Source organism: Dicentrarchus labrax, unplaced genomic scaffold, assembly GCF_905237075.1.
Source record: "Dicentrarchus labrax unplaced genomic scaffold, dlabrax2021, whole genome shotgun sequence".
In the NCBI taxonomy this organism is placed as follows: Eukaryota; Metazoa; Chordata; class Actinopteri; family Moronidae; genus Dicentrarchus; species Dicentrarchus labrax.
The window spans coordinates 11,036,505-11,056,305 of record NW_026136721.1 but is presented as its reverse complement, the minus strand read 5'-3'; the positions used below and the strand labels follow the sequence as shown (position 1 = coordinate 11,056,305).

At 42.3% G+C, this 19,801-nt stretch overlaps 2 protein-coding genes across 5 annotated transcripts; one reads left to right on the top strand and one right to left on the bottom strand.

Moving 5' to 3' along the window:
- Positions 1-4: 4 nt before the first annotated feature.
- LOC127355452 (uncharacterized) lies at positions 5-10,418 on the bottom strand. Of its 4 annotated transcripts, none has more exons than XM_051386343.1 (8): positions 7,914-10,198; positions 7,735-7,832; positions 6,927-7,258; positions 6,680-6,744; positions 6,351-6,508; positions 5,317-5,820; positions 2,984-4,479; positions 5-2,269 (listed from the first exon to the last, which is right to left on the bottom strand). In XM_051386343.1, exons 1-8 carry the CDS (start codon positions 8,993-8,995, stop codon positions 1,625-1,627), a joined length of 4,380 nt encoding a protein of 1,459 aa, XP_051242303.1. In that variant the 5' UTR covers positions 8,996-10,198; the 3' UTR covers positions 5-1,624. The 4 variants fall into 4 exon arrangements, with proteins under 4 accessions (XP_051242303.1, XP_051242304.1, XP_051242306.1 ...); XM_051386344.1 differs by having other exon boundaries at positions 5-2,263; XM_051386346.1 differs by having other exon boundaries at positions 10,059-10,196.
- Positions 10,419-11,503: 1,085 nt separating this feature from the next.
- On the top strand, positions 11,504-14,712 carry ccdc175 (coiled-coil domain containing 175). Its single transcript, XM_051386347.1, has one exon. It carries the CDS (start codon positions 11,908-11,910, stop codon positions 14,140-14,142), a length of 2,235 nt encoding a protein of 744 aa, XP_051242307.1. The 5' UTR covers positions 11,504-11,907; the 3' UTR covers positions 14,143-14,712.
- The last annotated feature ends 5,089 nt before the right edge of the window (positions 14,713-19,801 follow it).

The window sequence follows — 19,801 nt, the reverse complement described above, 5'->3', positions numbered from 1 at the left end:
TAGCTCCATTGGTAATATATTTTATTTAAAAAAGTATGTGACAGGCATATTTACAGTTACAGTATTACAGTAAGACATCAAAAACAAAAAAACATTTATTCTGCATGTACATGAATACGAACATCACAGTCTAAGACAATACAGACATTATGCTAATAAGCTTCATCCACTGTAGTACTGTAGTTCCATTAATAATCTACTGACAAAAGGCAGCATTACTCTAATAACTGGTCTTTGGAGTTTTCTTTCACAATATACTGATTCATAACCAGTGCTCGGTTAGTTACTCAAAATTTATATTCCTGATTATTCTTTTAAAAAGTCATCTAATTACTTTAGTTATTATTCCCTGCCAAAAGTAATTAGTTACACTACTAGTTATATTACTTTTCTGCTACTCCCCAAAAAATTGGTAATGGTGTCCTTTTCCCCAAAGTTCACTTACAACAATTACAATCCAGTTTTGTTAGTTCAATCAAAGTAATGGAATATTTCTAGCTGCCTATTGTAAGTGTTTCCATCTTCCAAACTCGTTTCCTCCACAATAACAAATATCATTATCATAAAAATGAATCCAAAGATGTGACTGGATTTTTGGATTTCAAATTAAGGGAGGGTGACACCCCTCTGCATTAAGTGATCTGACACCTCCACTTTCTAACTGGACCCATACTCTCCTCATGTTAGGCCGGAAACTTCTGGTCAAAGAATGGAAAGCCTCCTCTGCACCAGCACTATCTTTGTGGCACACCTCTCTTGGTCAGCTAGCTGCCCTAGAACAATTGTCCTATAGGTTGCTTGATAAAGTGGAGGAGAACAAATTGAAATGGGGAAAGTATCATTCCTACACTTTGGACATTTAATGGCATTCTGGCTCATAAACAGAGCATTTAACTAGAAAACACGAGGGATACATTTTGATAGAATACTGTACCTATATACAGGCAAGGTTGTAAACTCAAGTACTCACTGTCTTCTTTTTTTTTAATAAAATGTATTTTTAGTTTAGTTTTTGTCTATGATCGCGCTATGTCTTCCTTACATTCTATTTTGAACCAATATTTTAAGCCAATAAACTGTTAATCATAAAAAAAAAAAAAATTAGGGGAGGGTGACAACGAAAGTAATATTGTAGCTAATTATTTTATGGAGGAGTAACACTACTAGTTACTGGGAAAAGGAAAATTATTACTAGTAATGAGTTACTGCCCAACACTGTTAATAACATAAAACACGTGGTGCATAAGCAAAGGTAGTAGTAAACAATCCACAAACTTGTAATCACAGTTACACACATTCGTTTAAAAATGAGCATTAAGGATCAAAAATAAAAATTAGGAATACCTACCGATCTACTGTGTGATTGTATACAAGGGAGGTAAGGCACTAGGCGCTACAAGGTACTTAATGCACACAGCAAAGTTAACTGTAGATCAGAAGGATAACAGTCCAAACTATACACAGTACAAACCGATTTTCTTTGTCTTTCTTCTCTTCAGTCTCAAGCTTTGATCCCAATAAATGAATTACACTTAACACCTCTGTGTGTACTGCATCCAAACATAGCATCTGTTTGTGTCCTTGTGGGGATATTGTGCTGTTCTCCATTTTTTTTCTCAACAGGCTAATTATGTGCCACTGCTGTTTGCCCACTCTCAGTGGTAGGCATGTGGTTGTGGTGTAGGAACAAGATCGAATCCAAACTTTCTGGTGGAATGTAGGCTCTCTTTCTATACGTGGCCCTCGCTCCTTCCGCCACAAAGTCCTGTGCAGCGTTACCTGCCACTGCCGGGGCAGCCAGATAGGCCCGTGCCACTGTGGCCAACAGTGGAAACTGCACTGCCTTCGTCCTCCACCATTGCAAGGGCTCCACTCCCAGAGAAGTCCCCTTGTCGGCTCTGAAGACAGACATCTCCATGTCTATAGACTCCTCCACAGAGTTCTGCCTGCTCCTGGGGGTGGAGCAGAACAGGTCTCCCAGGAGGAACTCCATACCAGAGAGCCCACCTTGAGAACCAGGATCCAGCAACTCGCTCTCATCTGCCTCACCTGTATCGCTCTCTTCCTCTTCGTCGACGAGCTCTTTGAAGTTGATTGGGCGGGAATCTTTGAGGCGCTTGCTCCTCCGCAGGTCACTCTCCGACTCAGGAGAACCAGGTGAGGGGCTTCTCTTGCTCTGGCTATACTTCTTACCTTTGCTTCTCCTCCGGTCTTCCTTCACAATCCTAACAGCCTCTTTCTTCAACCAGTCAAAAGTGGCTGTCTGCTCCTTGAAAGTAATTAAAACAAAGATAAAAATATTAATATTAATTATATTGCATTATATATTAATTTGTCTTCCAGAGTATTCTTCACTTCACACATTATTATAACCATGATTGTGGAGGGTAGTGACGGGATTAGTTAGGTTACATAGAAGAATTTTTGATCAAGAAGGCAGCCTAAAAAGTGAATGTAATTCAGTGTTCCTGGCCAATAGAATAGACATAAGCAGGAAAACAGAAATCTCTTAATGCATATTAATCATTAATATGTGTTCTAAACCAAATGGAAACCCCAAGAAAATACTGGTTTTAATGAAATGTTCAGTATCAGACTTGTGTGGCTATGCTTTGCAGTAGAAAGCGCTGTTCATAGAGTTGGATATCTAACCTCAATGTCTTGGTTCTGACCAAAATGTGTCCATAGAGTATTGAAAACTGTCAGATACTTAAAGTTGGCATCAAATGCCTGTTCAGATTCATATCCCAGCTTACAGTGCTTTATATCTAAACACTGTGGATTTTAGGCTGTATTTTATAAGGCAAAGTTCTTATACGGCTACTTGACTCTTAAAAATGACTAAGAATTTTAATAGCAAATATGCCACGGCTATCATTGTAAATTGCATGTGTAATGCGAGAACAGAAAGTTGGACAGGCGTAGCAACAATAACTGGCAGGGTTTAGAGAACAATTCCCTGCATTTTAACTTTACGACTCACCTTCTCCTCCATGAACCCCAGCCCGTGAAACTGGGGGTCAAGGGAACATGCAACACACAGAACCCTGTTGACAACAGGGTTGTCGTAACAGCTTGCCAAGTTCCGCCTCATCATCCTCTTCACTTCCTTCAGGGTGGACGACGAATCTCCTGGCCGCGACATGAGGTGGCGAGAGAGCAGGCCGGTTAGAATGGGTTTGATGAGGGACAGACGGGGGAATGCCTCTTTGGCGAGAGTTCGACATGCCACGTCCAGAGGTTTGAGGACCGAACACAGTTCCTCCAGAACCTTCCATTCAGATCGCAAGGTTGTAGCGCTTGTTGGGGACGTGGTGGACGTGGAGTTTGCGTGGCAGCTGCCAGATGAACTGGATTCTGAAGAAGTGTCTTCTTTAGACAAACCCTCACCTTTAATCTCTCTCATCATATCACAAAGAAAGCTTTTATGTTTGATGAGGGTGCTCAGTAAAGGGTACAGCTTATTCCAAGTTGGCCGGCTATGAGCCCATGACTTCAGCTCTGCCTGTTCTTGTTTCGTCAGGGTCTTCAACAGACTGTGGGTGTGGTACTGATACAAGCTTTTGTTTTGAGCCGGAGGCAAGAACAGGGTTGACAGAACACTCTGGAATTGGCTGAGGGTCTTGGAGATGACAGGATGTGACATCACTTCCTCAATGCAGCCTTGCACAGCGCTGAAGAAACATGGCACAGATGGAAGTCCTTCACTAGAATGGCCGTGCTCTGAGCCACGTGGTTCCTCAGGCGACACAGAGTCGTCCCTCTCAAGAAATGTTGTGGAGTTCGGGTGAGGAACGCTTCCCGCAGCCTCTCCACTTTTGTCACACTTAATCGGCCCCGGCCTCATCTTGTTCCTTCCCTCCCCTCCCAGCAAGACCATATTAGGCTGTGAGATTCCCCACTCCTGGGCCATCACTTTCACCTGAGCCTCCAGTGCTCGAAGACTGTGATCTTTCACCCCGCTCTCTGTCAGTCTTTGGGTTGCCAGGGCCAGGTTCTGAAAATTAAAGTCACAGTTTATGTAATGTGCCCAGAGGGTGAGGTACCTCTCAGTGTTGCCCTGCCAATTGTGGAACCAAACATCCACACTTAAAGTGACAAAGTGAGGAACTTCCCTCCAATGGCTGGGAGGTCGCCCACGTCTCCTGGACTCAAACTCGATGGGAGCAGTGTAGTCAGATATCTCCTCATTTTCTCCACTTCCCATTTTCCTCCTCAGCAGCTGAGCCAGGCTCGTCTTGCCTTTGGTATGGTTTTCTTTCAGGAGGTTCTCGAGCTGACAAGGTGAAGGCAGCTCCTTGTAGGAGGGCAGGAGGGTGTGGATCAGCTGTTTGAAGCCTTCCCCTTCTACCAGAGCAGGGGGCTGGAGGTCCATGATGAGAAAGTTGGCGATGGCATCGGTCACATGAGCAGACAATACCAGGGGGAGTGTACTGACCAGACCGCTGTTAACCATCATTGGCTGTGAGCGTTGTTGACCTTTTGTGAAAAAGAAGAAAGAAAAACCCTTTGACAACAGAGTTTATTTCACTAGATATCATAACCTGTACATTTGTTTATTTGACAAAGAGTTTTCTGACTCACATTTTGAGTAAAAGAGCTTCAAGTTGTTTAAAACCAAAACTCTTGTTTCTACAACTGTCTAACTAGCTTACCTATTAAACGGTTTACTAAGAAATAAAGACTTAACTAGTGATCCTTTTTCTGTAGCACCACCTGCAGGTGGACATTTTTTGTATTTTAGGGACAGGAACTAGTGGATGGATTGTTGAAATGTGGTGCAGATATCCATGGTGCCCAGAGCACCTCTAGTGCCACGATGAGGTTGACATTTGTGGTTTTTAATGAAATGCCTCTACAACTATTGGACGGTTTTGCCATGAAGTCAACATTTCAGTTTGCCGGATACTTTACTTTATGGACAGTTTTTTCAAAACCAGTGACCTCCCCATCAAGCTATGGTGTACTTTGTTAAGTATAAATAAGTAAATGTTATCATGCTCACACACAAAATAAGATGATAAACACTGTAAAAACTGTACCTGCTAAACATCAGCATGTTAGCATCAACATTGTGAGCATGTGTCAATGATAGCATTAGCTTAACGCACTGCTGCTTGGATAATTATCTTGATAATTATGTTCTCAGATAGAAGCAGCAATAACGCTGGTGAGTAAATTTATCAGAACAGATAGAAATGATCTATGAAAACAAGGTTGAAGTTGTAATAAACCAGAACTTTTCTTTAACACTGTAACTTTGATAGACTGTTATCTATTATGCAATGTGAGCAGGCAGCAGACAGTAACAGTTACCTATTCGATCCTTGTTAACGTCACGTGGTCTGATGTGGTGCTTGTTAGTCAGATGGTTTTGGAGATCCACTGCTCCTCCTCCACAGCCCACATTATCCCCACACAGCTTACACACCACAGTGCTCCGGTCCAGAGGCCGACCGGTTGGGTCAGGCTCAAACCCAAAAAAGTACCAAGGACTGTTCTGCGTGGCGTTTGGGTTACTCAGCAGCTTCTCAGTTCCAGGCATGAAATCGTACTTTTCAGATGGATGAGAGCTGGGGGACGGGAAGGAGATCAGGGAGGAGGTGGGGAAGACAGAGCCAGAAATCATGCCTGAATCACTGGCTGCATCCGGATTTGACATCGTCGTCACGTCACTGATCACAAGCATGGGGCTCTGTGATTGGCTGTGGTCTGACCAAAGGGAAGAGCTGCTGGGCTCTGGAAGGGTGACCAATTGGATGTCCTGCAGGAGGCGTAGAACCGTCTCCTTATCTCCCACTTCACATTTCACATTGTCACCTGCATCCCCCCACCCAAAACAAATGCATAAGATTAGAGTTGGGACTGATCTGATCCAACATCAGTGTCAGGTGACGTCACTGATCCACGTACAGATCCAGACTCCATAGTCTGTTGGTTTTATAACTTAGAAATATGCAACAATGCAATTTTAAGCCCCATAGCCAATATGTTGTAGCACAAATCAATTAATTTTTTTTTATCTTGAGTTAGATGTACAGATGGAGCTTGCGCTGGACCATGAACCTGCTGTCCCTTGTCTGGACATATTTTAGTCATGAAAAACAGAAAATATAGACATGTGTGTAAAGCCAACATTCAGAGGGGTGGACGTTGTGCGACATTGTACAATACTACCAATTTAATTGCAGCAAGTATCAAAATTCAGGGATCGGAACTGAAAACAAGCAGATCGTGCACCTGTACATAAGATGTTGGCCAAAATAAAGTCTACTGCCCGCTGAAAATCCACTTGGAAGTAAAAGAGGATCTGCATCATGTCATTCCATGCTTCAGTCAGTAAAACTCACCCATCCCCAGACCCAGCAAGGTGGCATAATCCTTGCCGATCCAGACTCTGAGCTCTGTTCCCTCTGTGATGGGCTGGGAAACCCTGTAGTATATGCGACGGTAAAACTGGAAGACGACCAGGTTGTGTTCCTCCTCATTGCTAGTATACGTTACGTACCTGAAACATAGAGCAAACACCTATAGTATGTAACTATGACCAGGCCAGTAAGAGCCAATCTCTGTGCTGTGATTAAAGAAAAGCCCAAAAAAACAAAACCCAAAAAAGTAAAGCAGAAGAGAGAACTACTTTGAGAGGGAAACTTTACTTGAGTTAGTAAGAACTGCCCACCTCATCCAGTTAGATTTGTTCTCATCAGAAGCATCGACGTAGACAAATGCAGCATCATCCCTGATCTGAAGATCAAGAGCAATGTGTATGTTAACTATTTTTATGACCAGTCTCATATGGAATTCCTGCTGCTTATCAACACAAGCCACAAGTTACATTGTGGTTTTAATTGTGATTGTAGCAAAAACAAGACAACAACCCTTTCTTAAAACTTCCTCTTTAAGTCCACTCAAACCTGTCTACTTACAGCCCAGGAGTATCTGAGGTTGGTCGGCATTTGTCCTCGGCACACTTCTCCTAAAAATGGCCCAAACATGACTCCTTGCTGAAGGTGACACTTGGCGTACACCTTCATCTCTCCCATCTGCTCTTCGCCAGAAGATCCAGAACCAGACATCTCAGACCCAATGTCCCTGCACAGGCACAGGCAGGAAGGCAGGGACAGCACCGCCCGGGAGGGGCCGCCGTGAAGCCACGGCTCTCCCGGCGGCAGCACAGCGTCTGGGACATAGTTTTGGTTTGCTGCAGTATGGAGAAACGGAACATCCTCGAAAAATTCTTCCTGGTTTAAATCCAAACCTGGAGAGGAAAAAAAACCCCAGAAATAATTAATCAAATGTGGATTTAAGGTGAGTTATTGTTACTGACAATCCAGAGGAGGCATGTTTACTGTTCCTTTGTTTTCAGTAACAAAACCGAGATGATAGAATTAAGCAACACAGGAAATTACTGCATTAGAATGGGATTGTTACTATACAACCTTACGCATTACATTATAGTAAACACAACATTTACACATTAGTTATTTATAGCAAAGACAGAAACTTTTAGTTTGTTTTGATTAATTTTATTGTGCCCCCCACCCCTCCCCCAAAGAGATATATATGTTTCTTTAGCATCTTGTTTCCAGTATCACATTTGGTCATTCTGACATTTATCTGAGCATTTCACTCAGACTGTAATCACTAAGATAATGAATCCATTGCAGCAGTGGTGCAGAATGTGTGCGCTTGAGTGAACTTCTGTTAGGGGTGCCCACTTGTCTGGTGGCAGACCTGCTGGGCCAGCTGAATCGCTCTCTGGCACTATCTCGCCCCGCTGCATACGGCTCCCGAGGGATGGCGTCTGGTGACTTTGGAGGGAGCCTTCAGACCTGTTGTAAAAATGATATTTCAGCAGGTGTAATGGAATACGTGTAAATCAAGATGGTAAGTGGTGAGTAAACACATCCTACCTGCACACACTGACAGGAATAAGATCTCTCCCCTCCAGTCCTGTGACACACAGGTGGTGAAAGGGTGTGCTTCTGATGCAGTGATTGGTATAGATGACTGACGTGCGGGCTTCTTTACACATGCGAGCCAGCATTGAGCCCAGATAATTGACTCCTAGGGGTACGTGGCTGTACCACATTTCATCTGTCAGCTCCTTCTTAGGCTGCAAGTAAAGGGCTGTTGCATTGGTTGGGAGCTTGCTGAGGTACTTTAGAAGAGAAGTAATGGGACAGAATTCACTGCCTGGCTTCTCAAGCATAGTGCTTTGGTCCTTCTCGTTATGAATTTTTGCCTCATCACCGAAGGATAAAGTGCAGTATCTCAGTCCCCTCTCGTCTTTTCTGATTACAAATGAATCTGGCTTTAGATTCCTGTTAGCTTGCTTCCCCCTACGGCCAAAATGTACCTGTATATCAAACCAGACTTTGTTCAGAAGTCCCCTTGGAGTGCTGGTGTCCATCACACGCGAGTGTCTGAGGATGCAGATATCGTTGGGGGACAGTGCCTGATGGTGTGATGTTATGTCTCGACCCGACTTCCTTATTCTCTTGAGCACTCCCAGGAAAACCTTGTTGGCTGAGGTGAACTCAGCATCCCTCATTAAGCACACAGGGCGGCTGACGGGAGGCTCTTTGAAGTAACGGTTGAGCCCAGCCCTCAGTGCAATGTAACTAGCGATCCCATACAGCTCTCCTTTGCTGTTACGCACTGATCCATAAAAGTGTCTCAGCAGCCCGTTCAGCTCAGTCTTCTCCACTGCAGTCAGGTCCACCTGGAGCCCCTGGGACTCCAGCCAGCCAATGAAGCAATTCACAGCCCATGTCGTCTGCTTCTTTGTAACCTTACTTATTTCAGTCCTGCTGTCTTCAAGTTCGTCTAGTTCCAAGTCTGATACCACTGCATGTCTACAAATGTCAGTGGTATTCACCTCACACTCTTCCTCTTCTTGTGACTCTTCCTCTTCTTTCAGAATTATTTCTTCTTTAGTTTTCGTATCAGGTTCAAACAAATGTTCACGGGAATCCCTCAGGTGTGCATTCATACTGTTAGCTGCTAGCTCCACCAGCTGTGCTTTGTAATAAATGTCAAATGAAGCGAGCACAGGTGTTAGGATGTAAACAAAGCGGAGTGATACCGCTCGAGTAGTCAGGTTACGGTGCTATACGGCGATTATACCACAGTCATTATCAGCCTGTATTGAGGAGACGGGGTCAGTCGATAAGAAGAGGGATTTTAAAACGGTAAAGATGGCGGCTCAAACTGACCAATCACTGCACCAACCGCATAACTGTCGTTATTTGCGACATATCACACCAGCGGGACACGCGCAGCATATCCCATTACAAACGATATTTTAATGCCAACATTTCCCAAACACCTCCATCAGCTCTTTACAGCAGACTGGGTGCATGGCTGTTTAGGTGATACCATGGCAACAACAAGGGTATGAGACTGCCGTAAAACAGTTCTGGTCCTGGGGTCGCATCTTCTCTGCGCATGCGTACACGTCTCTTTCGCTAAGTTTTGTTAGTAATAACACTGTAACATGAATGAACTCTGTGTTGTATAGTGTACAGGTTATCAGTGCCCCTACCTGTGACATGTACATTCCATTATTTGTGAAAGAACTTGACATTAGATTACCCCCGTTTAAAGAAACAGACCCTTAGAAACTTGCTGGCGGTGTTAATTAAGCGACGTAAGGAACTATTTTGATTGTATATACTCTTTGGATGTGTTAAATACAATAACAATGCATGGTCGGATTGAAACGTTGCATTCATCGATGTGACACACTAAACAGACTCAAATAACTCTACGTTGCAACATTAAAGATTAAAACAAGATATACCATATCATGTGACCAGTGCTATAAATTAGCAAAGAGTATGCAAACAGCATCCGGGTTAGGGACTATTGTTTCACCTTTATCTGCTCCCCAATGCAATGCAAGTTTATAAAACCCCATAGTGCCCGGCTGCAATTACATTCTGTCAGTTTTAAGGGGGTGGATGAATGCAGTAGTGCAATAGGACTTAAAATTGATGCACACTTTAGATTCACAATTCTCGCAGTGAAAAGTGCTGAATTTGGTGGTAAATCACCTTGAGCCTCAAACAAAGCTCCAGAGGTCGAGGAAGAAGTGCTCTCGAAAAAATCTGCACGATGTCGACGTCTCAGATGACTTCTTAAATTCGTGGTATTTCCACCTTTTGCAAGCACTATTTTTCGGCATAAACGACAGACGGCCTCGCCAGAGTTCAAAGGTTGTCCCTTCTCATCTGCCTTCAAGCCGAAGTACAACCACACGATAGACTTGCTTCTTGGTTTACTGATAAGATCCATCTTTCTGTTGCCCTTTTCCTGCTTTTCTGCAGGCTGTCCGCCGGATGCAGCGCCGCTGTTTAGAGAGGTGGAAAATGTCTTCTTCTTTTGTTGTTTAATGGCGGTTGGCAAACAGCTTTTAGGTGCATTACTGCCAGCTTCTGGATTGGAGTGTGGATCAGACTGGGTACTATGACATTAAACTATTACAGTCAACTAACATTAAATTCTCCTGTTAATTCCTGTGTTTTCTAAACACCTGAAAATAGCCGTGCGTCCTTCATCACCTGAACTCCTCTGCAAACATTTCTCTTGTTGATGCTCCACCGTTTCCACCACACTTTTTGGTTTTTTCTTGTTGCTCCTTTTGTATATTTACTGTATCTGCCAGCTTATTTCTAGCCACACCAACGTGTGCAGGAATCCACATGAATTGAGTTTTATGTGCCTGCCCACTTTATTCTGAATATTGTTTGAGCTATGTCAAACCTTGTATCCTACTGCAGGTATTTAATAGGCCCACTTATGCAGTACTAGCAATGATTAGTTGCTATGTGTGTGAAAATAAGCTCTTAAAATAACATTAAAGAAAGATAGTTCACCCAGAAAAATACCAGCTGAAATGCACTATGAATAGTTTATGTTTGCTTTAAACAAATGTAAGTCCAAGGCTGGAATCCCAACCAGCTAAAGCAGGCCCCAGAACCTCAGGCACCCCAAAGACTGTGTGGTAATATATACCTATACATATGAACTGTAACAATAAGGAGCTCAAGGTGGCTCCTGCAGTCTTACCTAATCTTGAAATACTGATTTTAACTTTATTACTGGCCCTGTACTTGTAGAATTGTAATTGACATTTCCCCCATTGAGAGTAGAAAATACAAATTGTACAAAGTTCAGAATACTGGGCCACCTTCCTCCCAACTGGAAATTCCCATAAGCTCTTACAAATGTAAAAAAACATAACAACAACTCTTCATGTGACAGCAGAGCGCCACATCCTCCCTTTTTCACTGATTTACGTGAAATCCTCAAATCTGGCAACACCGGGGCTGGTCTAACCCCCTCCTGCCGTCCCCAGTTAGGCGTTAGCTGCAGTAGGTGAGTGTGACTTGTGTTTTCAGCTCATGTAACTTACACATCTTTGGAAGCTCAGGTTGTTCCTAAACGTCTGCTCGGCTGGTGCTAACAGTTAACTACATATTACAGGTAAGCACTAAACCCGCTGTGGGTGAGCTTCCACCGTTTATGTCGCCGTGTTTTTCAGGACAGGGGCTCTCTCGTAGGACCCCACGGAGTAGTTAAATGGAATAGTCATGCTTCAAATGCGAGGGACACCCGACTTGTCTGTTTGTCTAAACTTAGCTTTAGCTCAGTTTCTTGCGGTTAGTTCCGACCTTACTGACTTGGTTTCACGTACTGTCGATTAGCTCATGGTTTAGCCACTGCTAACAACATAGTGGCCTCGCTCTCTTGCCGTAGCACGCTTTCTTCTTCTTCGTGGTGGGGCAGCTGTTGCCACGGCAACCCCAGTCACAAGTTACTAACTGAACTTCAGACTACAGACACACCGTCGAGCCCCAAGACACCCAGAGACTTAGAAACACAACACACACACGGATAAAAATGGCGTCTTGCCTGGTCCCTGACTTCCCGGCAGTCATGGTTGCTCTCGAGCACATAAAGGAGCTGGACAAGCAGCTCAAAGAGGACGGAATACCCTTCTCACCTGAAGCCAGCCTCCATCTGACAGAGATGACTGCTGCCATCACTGAACTGGAAGCGGACCGGCGTGCCACTCATGAACATTTAGAAGTGGAAACCATAGAAAACAGCAAGCTGAGACACCAAATTAACAGCATAAGAGAAAGAATGAGCCAAGAAATCATGGCTGACGTAGCAGCAGCCCGGGCATCTAATGCCGAGGAGATAGAGCAGCTGCACAAAGACCTCCGCACAGTTTGTCAGCTACAAGAAGACACTGTGAAGAGGCAGGAAGCCCTCCTGAGGGAAAACGAGGCCTTGTACCCAGAGCGAGAACGTGTGAGGGCTGAGCATGTGGAGATCGTTGCTACTCTGAATGATCAAATCACCTTTAAGTATGGCTTGCAGATGCAGCTGGATTGGACACAGGAGCAAATAGAGGAGCTGAGGTCCTGCGTCGCTGCGGTCCAACAGGACAAAGCAACACTGCAGCAAAACATGGTGTTGGAGAGAGAAGCATTGGCTGTGAAACAGGGCAACCTGGACAGAGAGGTGGACCAGGTCGAGGGAAAAATCAAGCAGCAGAAGCAAGTGATCAGGCGGGACAGAGGAGAGTTGGACAGGGTCGACGACAAGAAACGAGAAACCAATGACCACCTGGGCAAGCTCACGATTGATTTAGCCAAGCTTGAGAGCAATTTACGAAGACTGACAGCATCTCGGTGCCAGTGCGAGAAACAGCTGGAGGGGGAGACCCAAAAGCATCAAGAATTGAGGCAGCAGAGAGAAACGCTGAAGAAAGAGCTGTGTGACTTAGTGGAAGCCTTCAGCGTTGCCATCCAGCGTCTTAAAGAGGACATTATCACAGTGGAGGGTAAAATAGAGGATGGCCGAAGATCAAGATTGCACTGTCAAGACTCCCTGGCTCAAATCTATGAGATATTCAAGCACCAGCTAAATGAAGAGGACGAAGTCAGGGCAGAGCATTTCCACGTCTCGCAACAGCTGGAGCGGTCCAAGCTGCAGCTGGAGGAGCGCATTGCCTCCATAGTTAAACACAGCAAGGAGATCAAAGAGATGGACAAGCAGATCGGAGAAATCCTGGAGGTCGACACAATCAACCAGCGCGTGTTCGAGAGGAATCAGGAAGAGATGTGCGGTAACGTGGATACGGAGAAGAAGAACATCAGCCATTTTGAGGAGGAGAAGAGGCGGCTGAGGAGGCTCTTGGATGAGACGAAGAGGAAGCAGGAGGAGCACGTGGCGAAAATGACCTCTGATATTGCCAGCACCAGGCGGAGATACCAGGAACTGCGGCAAGAGGAGACCGCACTCCAGCAGCGGCACCCCCAGAGCACAGACGCCGACTTGCTGATGAGCCACGTGAGGCAGTGTGAGGTAGAGTACGGGCAAATAGAGAGCAAACAGAGTCAGGAAATCGAGCAGTGCACCGCAGAGGCCGAGAGCATCGCGAGGGGCAACGAGGAGAAGCAGAGGGAGGTGGAGGAGAAGGAGGAGATGCTGAAGGAGGTGGAAGCAAAGTGGAGCGAGGAGGAGTCCAGGCACCAGAGGCTGAAGATGCTGACCTACGAGCAGAGGAGGAAGAGGCGCGATCTGGAACTGTCGATCCAGCGGCTGAAGGAGAAAACCGTCTCTCTGCTTCAGCCCAAAGAGGAGATGAAGGCTGAGCTGGAGGAGATGCGAGGGAGTTACATGGACACGCTCGACACGCAGGCCTCAGAGCTGAAAGCTGTGGAGTTGAGCATCTATGACAGTAGCGTGAAACTGGAGGAGGTCAGCATGGAGAACAGCAGGCTGCATCTCTGTATCAGACAGATGACGGAGGCTGCCAGCAGAGCCCGGGTGGACAAAGACAGATACCAGCAGGAGACTCACCAGTTTAAGCAGGACATGAAGGACTTGTCTGAAAACGTACAGGAAGCATGGAGAGAGGATTTATTGCTAACCCAGGACTGTCAGAGCAGCGATGGTGTTCTGTTGGAGGCCATGAGTGGCATGTTGAGCCATCTGAAAACCAGGAGACAGCAGTTAGGGCATGTCGGCACACTCCTACACCAACAAATGTTGGACTTCAGCAAGCGACTGGGAGATCAAACAACCATACAACAGCAGAGTTTAGTTGATGAGTGCCTCTAATCCTGTGTCACAAAGAGTCCAATGTCTGCTGAACTGTAGTGTCTAATGTGAATTGCATTCAAGGTTGACATAATAATAAAAACTTTTAAATAAAGCTCACAGCAACAAGAAGATTATATGAATGTCTATTGTGCTCAAATGCATACAATTCAGTTTTGAATAGTAGACTTCAGTAAAAAGCATTCAAACTGGGACAGTAATGATGTATTTTACAGCATAGCACAGTATAGTTTTATGTATATCTTTTAGTATAGATATTTGTCATGATATTTGTCATGATATTTATTTTATCAAACACAGGTGTCACTAATAACATGATTGATTCCTGCATTGCTGGAACAGAGCGATCATTAATGTTATTAGTTGTATTACATGTGCTTTTCCTGCTATGTCAAGTCAAAATCTTTACCAGTTCATCTAAAGTTTGTGCTCAGTATTACTATTTGGAATGTAATGATTAAGTTGAATAGGGATTAGCAGCACGTGTAAGCTTTGACAATTATAAGGTAACTTAAATAGATGTATTGAAACTCTTTAAAAAAAAATAAATTGAAACTCTTTGAATATGGATGGAATATTTGTATTGACGTTTTTCCTCCAACGTGCTCACCTGAAAGTGTTACTAACCACTTTGCAAAGTTCGATTTCTCTCCAGAAACTAAGATTACAAAAGTATTAAGTTACTGTTGCCACAAAGGCTTGTATACAATGTCCTATAACAGGTCACAACTTAGTACTTTTGTTTGTGGCTATGCCAGAACAAGTTTGAGAACCATTTTTATACACTAACCAAGGTTAATATAATAAACAAAAAAAATAAAACTAGGTGTGAAAAAACATTTTAGTTAACTGAAATAGAAATATAAACTAGACTTTTGAAACAAAATGAAAATTAACTTAGCTTTCCCTTGACAAATAGCCCCCATATAATCCCAAAAGCAACACTGAAAGTCATAAAAACTAAACTAAAAGCAAACATTTAAAACTGGAAACGTGTAAACCCACTCTGGGAACTAACTAATACTCAACTCAATTCAAAACTAAATAAAAATAAAAATCTAAAATAACTGATCTGAATGTAGGACACATGAAGTCCATTTCTTTAATTTCATAACCCGCTGTAATGCCTTTTTGGCAAATGTTTACCCACTTCTGGTTGACTTCACTAAATAAGCACAAACCTTTTGAATGTTTTATCTTATTGAGTATCTGTCATATACATCATCATATTCTTCTTTTATGTACTGGAATAATAAACAAAACAAAACATAACAAAACTAAACAAATAACTCTTTTTTCTGACATTTTCGGGTTATTAAGGTATCATCGTAACTAAGTAAAATCACAAGGTTATTTTGAACTTTCTCCTGTTGCCATTGTGATGCTCAATTAGTCAAAGGTAATATGAACTGCTATTTTTTTATATATGTGTATATGTATTTACTCACCAACATGTTTGTCCTTTTCTTCTTTGTATCAGAGAATTCACTAAGTCACCCACTGTGTTTTTTCCATTTAAAATAGGATTTTATTGATAAATGCTTTAATTTTTAGTGTAGCAAACCAAACAAAATGATCATGTCAAAATAAAGTAAAATGAAATATTGAAAAGAAAAATGATTCAAATTGTAAAAAGTCACTTTTTGTAGCTGCTGCTTGTTTCATTTTTCAGTGTTTAAATCTAATTGAACCGATGGAATAATGACCATAATCTTTTCTTTCTCTTCAGACTCAGCGTATGAAGTGTGACACACGGTCCTTGTGTGGCTCCTACCAGCAGATGGCAGAAGGGGCCTGGTTTCTCTCTGCTGTGACCTTGCCCTGCAGCTGGAGGGTCAAGCAACCACCCACGTCCCACTGAACAAAAACAGCAGACACATGCACAGAGAGTTTACATTCCCTCCGCCTGTGTCACACACACTGTTAAGACCACATACAGGCAGAGGAAGATAGCTGGGAAACAAGGCAGCAGCAGCAGCACATGAGGAGTTTGAAGGGAAATCAGAAGTTTATACCAGTAAAGAAGGTAAGTCTTGTTAGATAATCATGAAGTCAACTTTCCTTTGAATTCCTCTGTGCCTTGTGATCTGGCGGCTAGCTGTACGATCTGTGATCAGGTTGTTACAACATATTTATGTGTGTCATTATTATATTATCTGTGGTATTATGTCTGTGTGTGATAGATGCCACAACACAACTCTTTTTGTATCACAAACTCATCTGTACATCTGTACATTTTACTGTTAATTGCCTCTTGTTATCTTCAGTTGAAGGACATTCTCATGTAAAATGTAAGAAACTTCTTTGAATTATGTAATGTGTTGTATTTTACACACTCAGCCGAGATCAAACCAGCTTTTTTTTAGGTTGACTTTAGTTTCGTTTGTAATTTTGAAGACACAACCTTCAATCAGTGGTGACTATTTTTTGAACCAATTAACCAGTTTTCATGTTGACTTTGACCCATGATAGTGAAGTCTTGTGTCTTCTGAAGTAATTTACAAAGAAGATACAAAACTTTTAGGTCTCTAAATGCTGAACTTATTCATCAGCAGCACGAGGGCTGCGTATTGGCATGAGTCTCGCAATATGATACGCGTCACGATACAGGGGTTATGCTCAATATATTATACTGTGAGCAAAGCAATATATTGTGATTTCTATTTCTAAATCTCATTTTAGGAAAACTGTCATAGTATAAAGAACACGCCACCATTCACAAATCTGAGTTGTTGTTTTTTAGGGGTGCCCTGGCTGGTAGCTCACCTGGTAGAGCTGGCACCCCATGTACCAAGACTGAGTCCTTGCTGCGGTGGCCGTGGGTTGGACTTCAACCTGTGGCCCTTTGCTGTGTAGCATCCCTATCCCCTATTACTGTCCCTATACAGCTGTCACTATCACTTAAAGGCAATAAAGCCCCAAAAATATTTAAAGTTTAATTTCTTAATGCAACCAAAACAGTGTGATTTGCATCTGTTTATCACAGTCCCTGTAACATCCAACATCATAGCCCTTAGTTGATACAATGTTTTTGAGAATTCATACACAAAACAAAATGTTGCCATATGATGTTGTTCGTTATGGTCTCACATGAATTTTCACATGTGAACAATCACCAAACACGTCACAGCCTACACATCTGCACTATAGGTCAGTGCAAGATTAACTGATCTTAAGTGATATATTGAAATGAGATGGCATATACTTGGGAGAACTGTTTCTAATGAATGTTGCTTGAATTAAAAAACTTGAACAGAAAAAAGAAAAAAAAAAAATATTTTACAATAAGAATAAAGGCATAATATTACAAGAATAAAGCATAATATTAGGTCTACGAGCACAAAGTCGGAGAAGAAAAGTGATAATATTGCGGAATTAAGTCATGATATTAGGTCCAGAATCAAACCGAACCAATAGAAACTTGCATTCTACGTAAAGTCATAATATTGCGAGAATAAAGCCCCACCACAAAAAAATCATAGTGCGAGAATAAAATCATAATATTGCAAGCATAAAGTTGTAATTTTATGAGAACTGTCAGCCTGTTGCTCAGCCAGCAAAACTGTTTAACACCGAAATGACAACACAAAACTTTACCTTGATGTACGTTGCACTGAGACAAAGAGCGGCGCGCTCAGGATTGATTGGTTGGCGCTCACGTCACTCATGTTAATTTACTTTTTCTCATTAAAACATTAGTATTCTTGTATTATTACGACTTTATTCTGATAATTTAAAATAATAAAATATGTTCTCTTATTTGCCCTAATACTCAGTCGTAAATATATGATACAGGTTATGGTTATACATCAAGTCTTGACTTAAACGTAAACAAACTGCTTAAAGTCGCTCAACAAAATACATATTTATTTTCCATTAGCAATGCTAGCTGCAAAGTCCATCAGGGTTCCCACTTGGAGTTTTCCAGTCATCGAAACACCTCTTTTATGGTTTAAAATAACTATTCTATTTGATTGAATAATTATTCCTGGAAAATGGAACAGAATTGACTCCTCCATACCCCTCATATTTCCTACATATTTAGTTTGAAACTCGACTGTTGGTAGGATAACCAGAAGGTAATGTTATACTGTCAGATACAGATCTGTCAATTGATTCAAAAGGGGAAAAGTTGTTTGTCATAGTAATAGTGGTACTTAAAGATCACAAATAGAAGTTTTTTGTGTTTGTTTTTAAATTTATTTATTTATAAGAAAATAGTCATACCAATTCACTAACATAAAACAAGATAAAAACAAACAAACAAGAAACTAGATACATCAAAAAGTGAAATAATTAAAACAAAGAAAAAAAGGGGAAAAAAATAGTGACAATATCATAATACATTTGAACTACCGACATGCATTTGTAATTTGTTACAGATTAAAGAGAGTCAAATTAGCATTTAGTTTGAATTTTAAATAACTTAAAGAGGGGTTGAGTTCATTAATATAATAAATCATAGTGAAATTGTTTCAGCTGATCTCGCTCTCACACACACACACACACACACACACACACACACACACACATTGTAATGTAATGAGGCAGCTGCCCTTCAATGTGTAAATGTCACTATGCCACAAAAGGATTTAGTCTCTCTCTCTCTCTCTCTCTCTCTCTCCCTCCCTCCCCAGCACAGTAAATTATTCTGCGTGGACCCACAAGAGGTTGTCTACAGGATGTGAGTCACACTGCCCTAACAGCTTACACACACACATACAAACACACATGTACACATACGTTATCAATGAATGCTCTTTGGCTCTGTTGCTTGTGGCTCTTGTGGAAAATGATTTGTTCTCTTGCTGTTTGGTAACAAAACAACCTCCATGCTGTAGAAATCTTGTCGTTCAGTAAAGAGGTCTTCGGTATCACGCTGGCGCCTGCCTTAAAGCGTTGTGACTTGTGTGGCAATGTGTAGTGACTGTACAGTCTTGCATCTACGCGAAGACGTGAGTCATCACTCACAAGTCAGCTTTTCATTCTGTGTGCTCAGCTGTGCACTGACACACTGACGTCAAAGCAACACAGAGGAACTGGAAACGTTGGCTCCTTGACACTCTGTTGGATTAAGGAGAGGAGAGGAACGATATCGCTTTGTCTCTGCTCATAAAGCATCAGAATGATTTGGATCACGGAGATGACAGTCTTATTGGTATTCATAGAGGAACAGGTGGATGTTTCACAGAGGTCTCTGCAGAATGCTGATTTAGCCCCGAACACAGTTTCCCACTTTGATTCAACATACTCGCACTGACAGCTGTTGATGAGTCCTGTTTGTTTTTCTTACAGGAAAAAAGAATCCAGGTTTTCATTATGCTTCTGTTGATCTACAAAAGACTCACATGTAGGCTTTACGTGTGCTATACTCTGATAACTGCCGTTAAAAACAAGAGTTCACAGACAATACTGCCAGTGGTTCACAACCTTTATGGCTTTGATTAAAAACAGTGGTTTTCAAGGGAAATCTGAGGGTAGCATGAAATGATTAACAGAAAAAAAATCTCTACAAATCATTCAAATAAAACAAGGGAGGGAAATCACTCACAACACACGCTATCAGCTCTGTGAGGCTGTATTTTGAGCTAAATGAACGTCTGCCGCCTCGCAATGACATTGTTAATATTCAGATGTGTGTCAGGTACAATGTTTACCA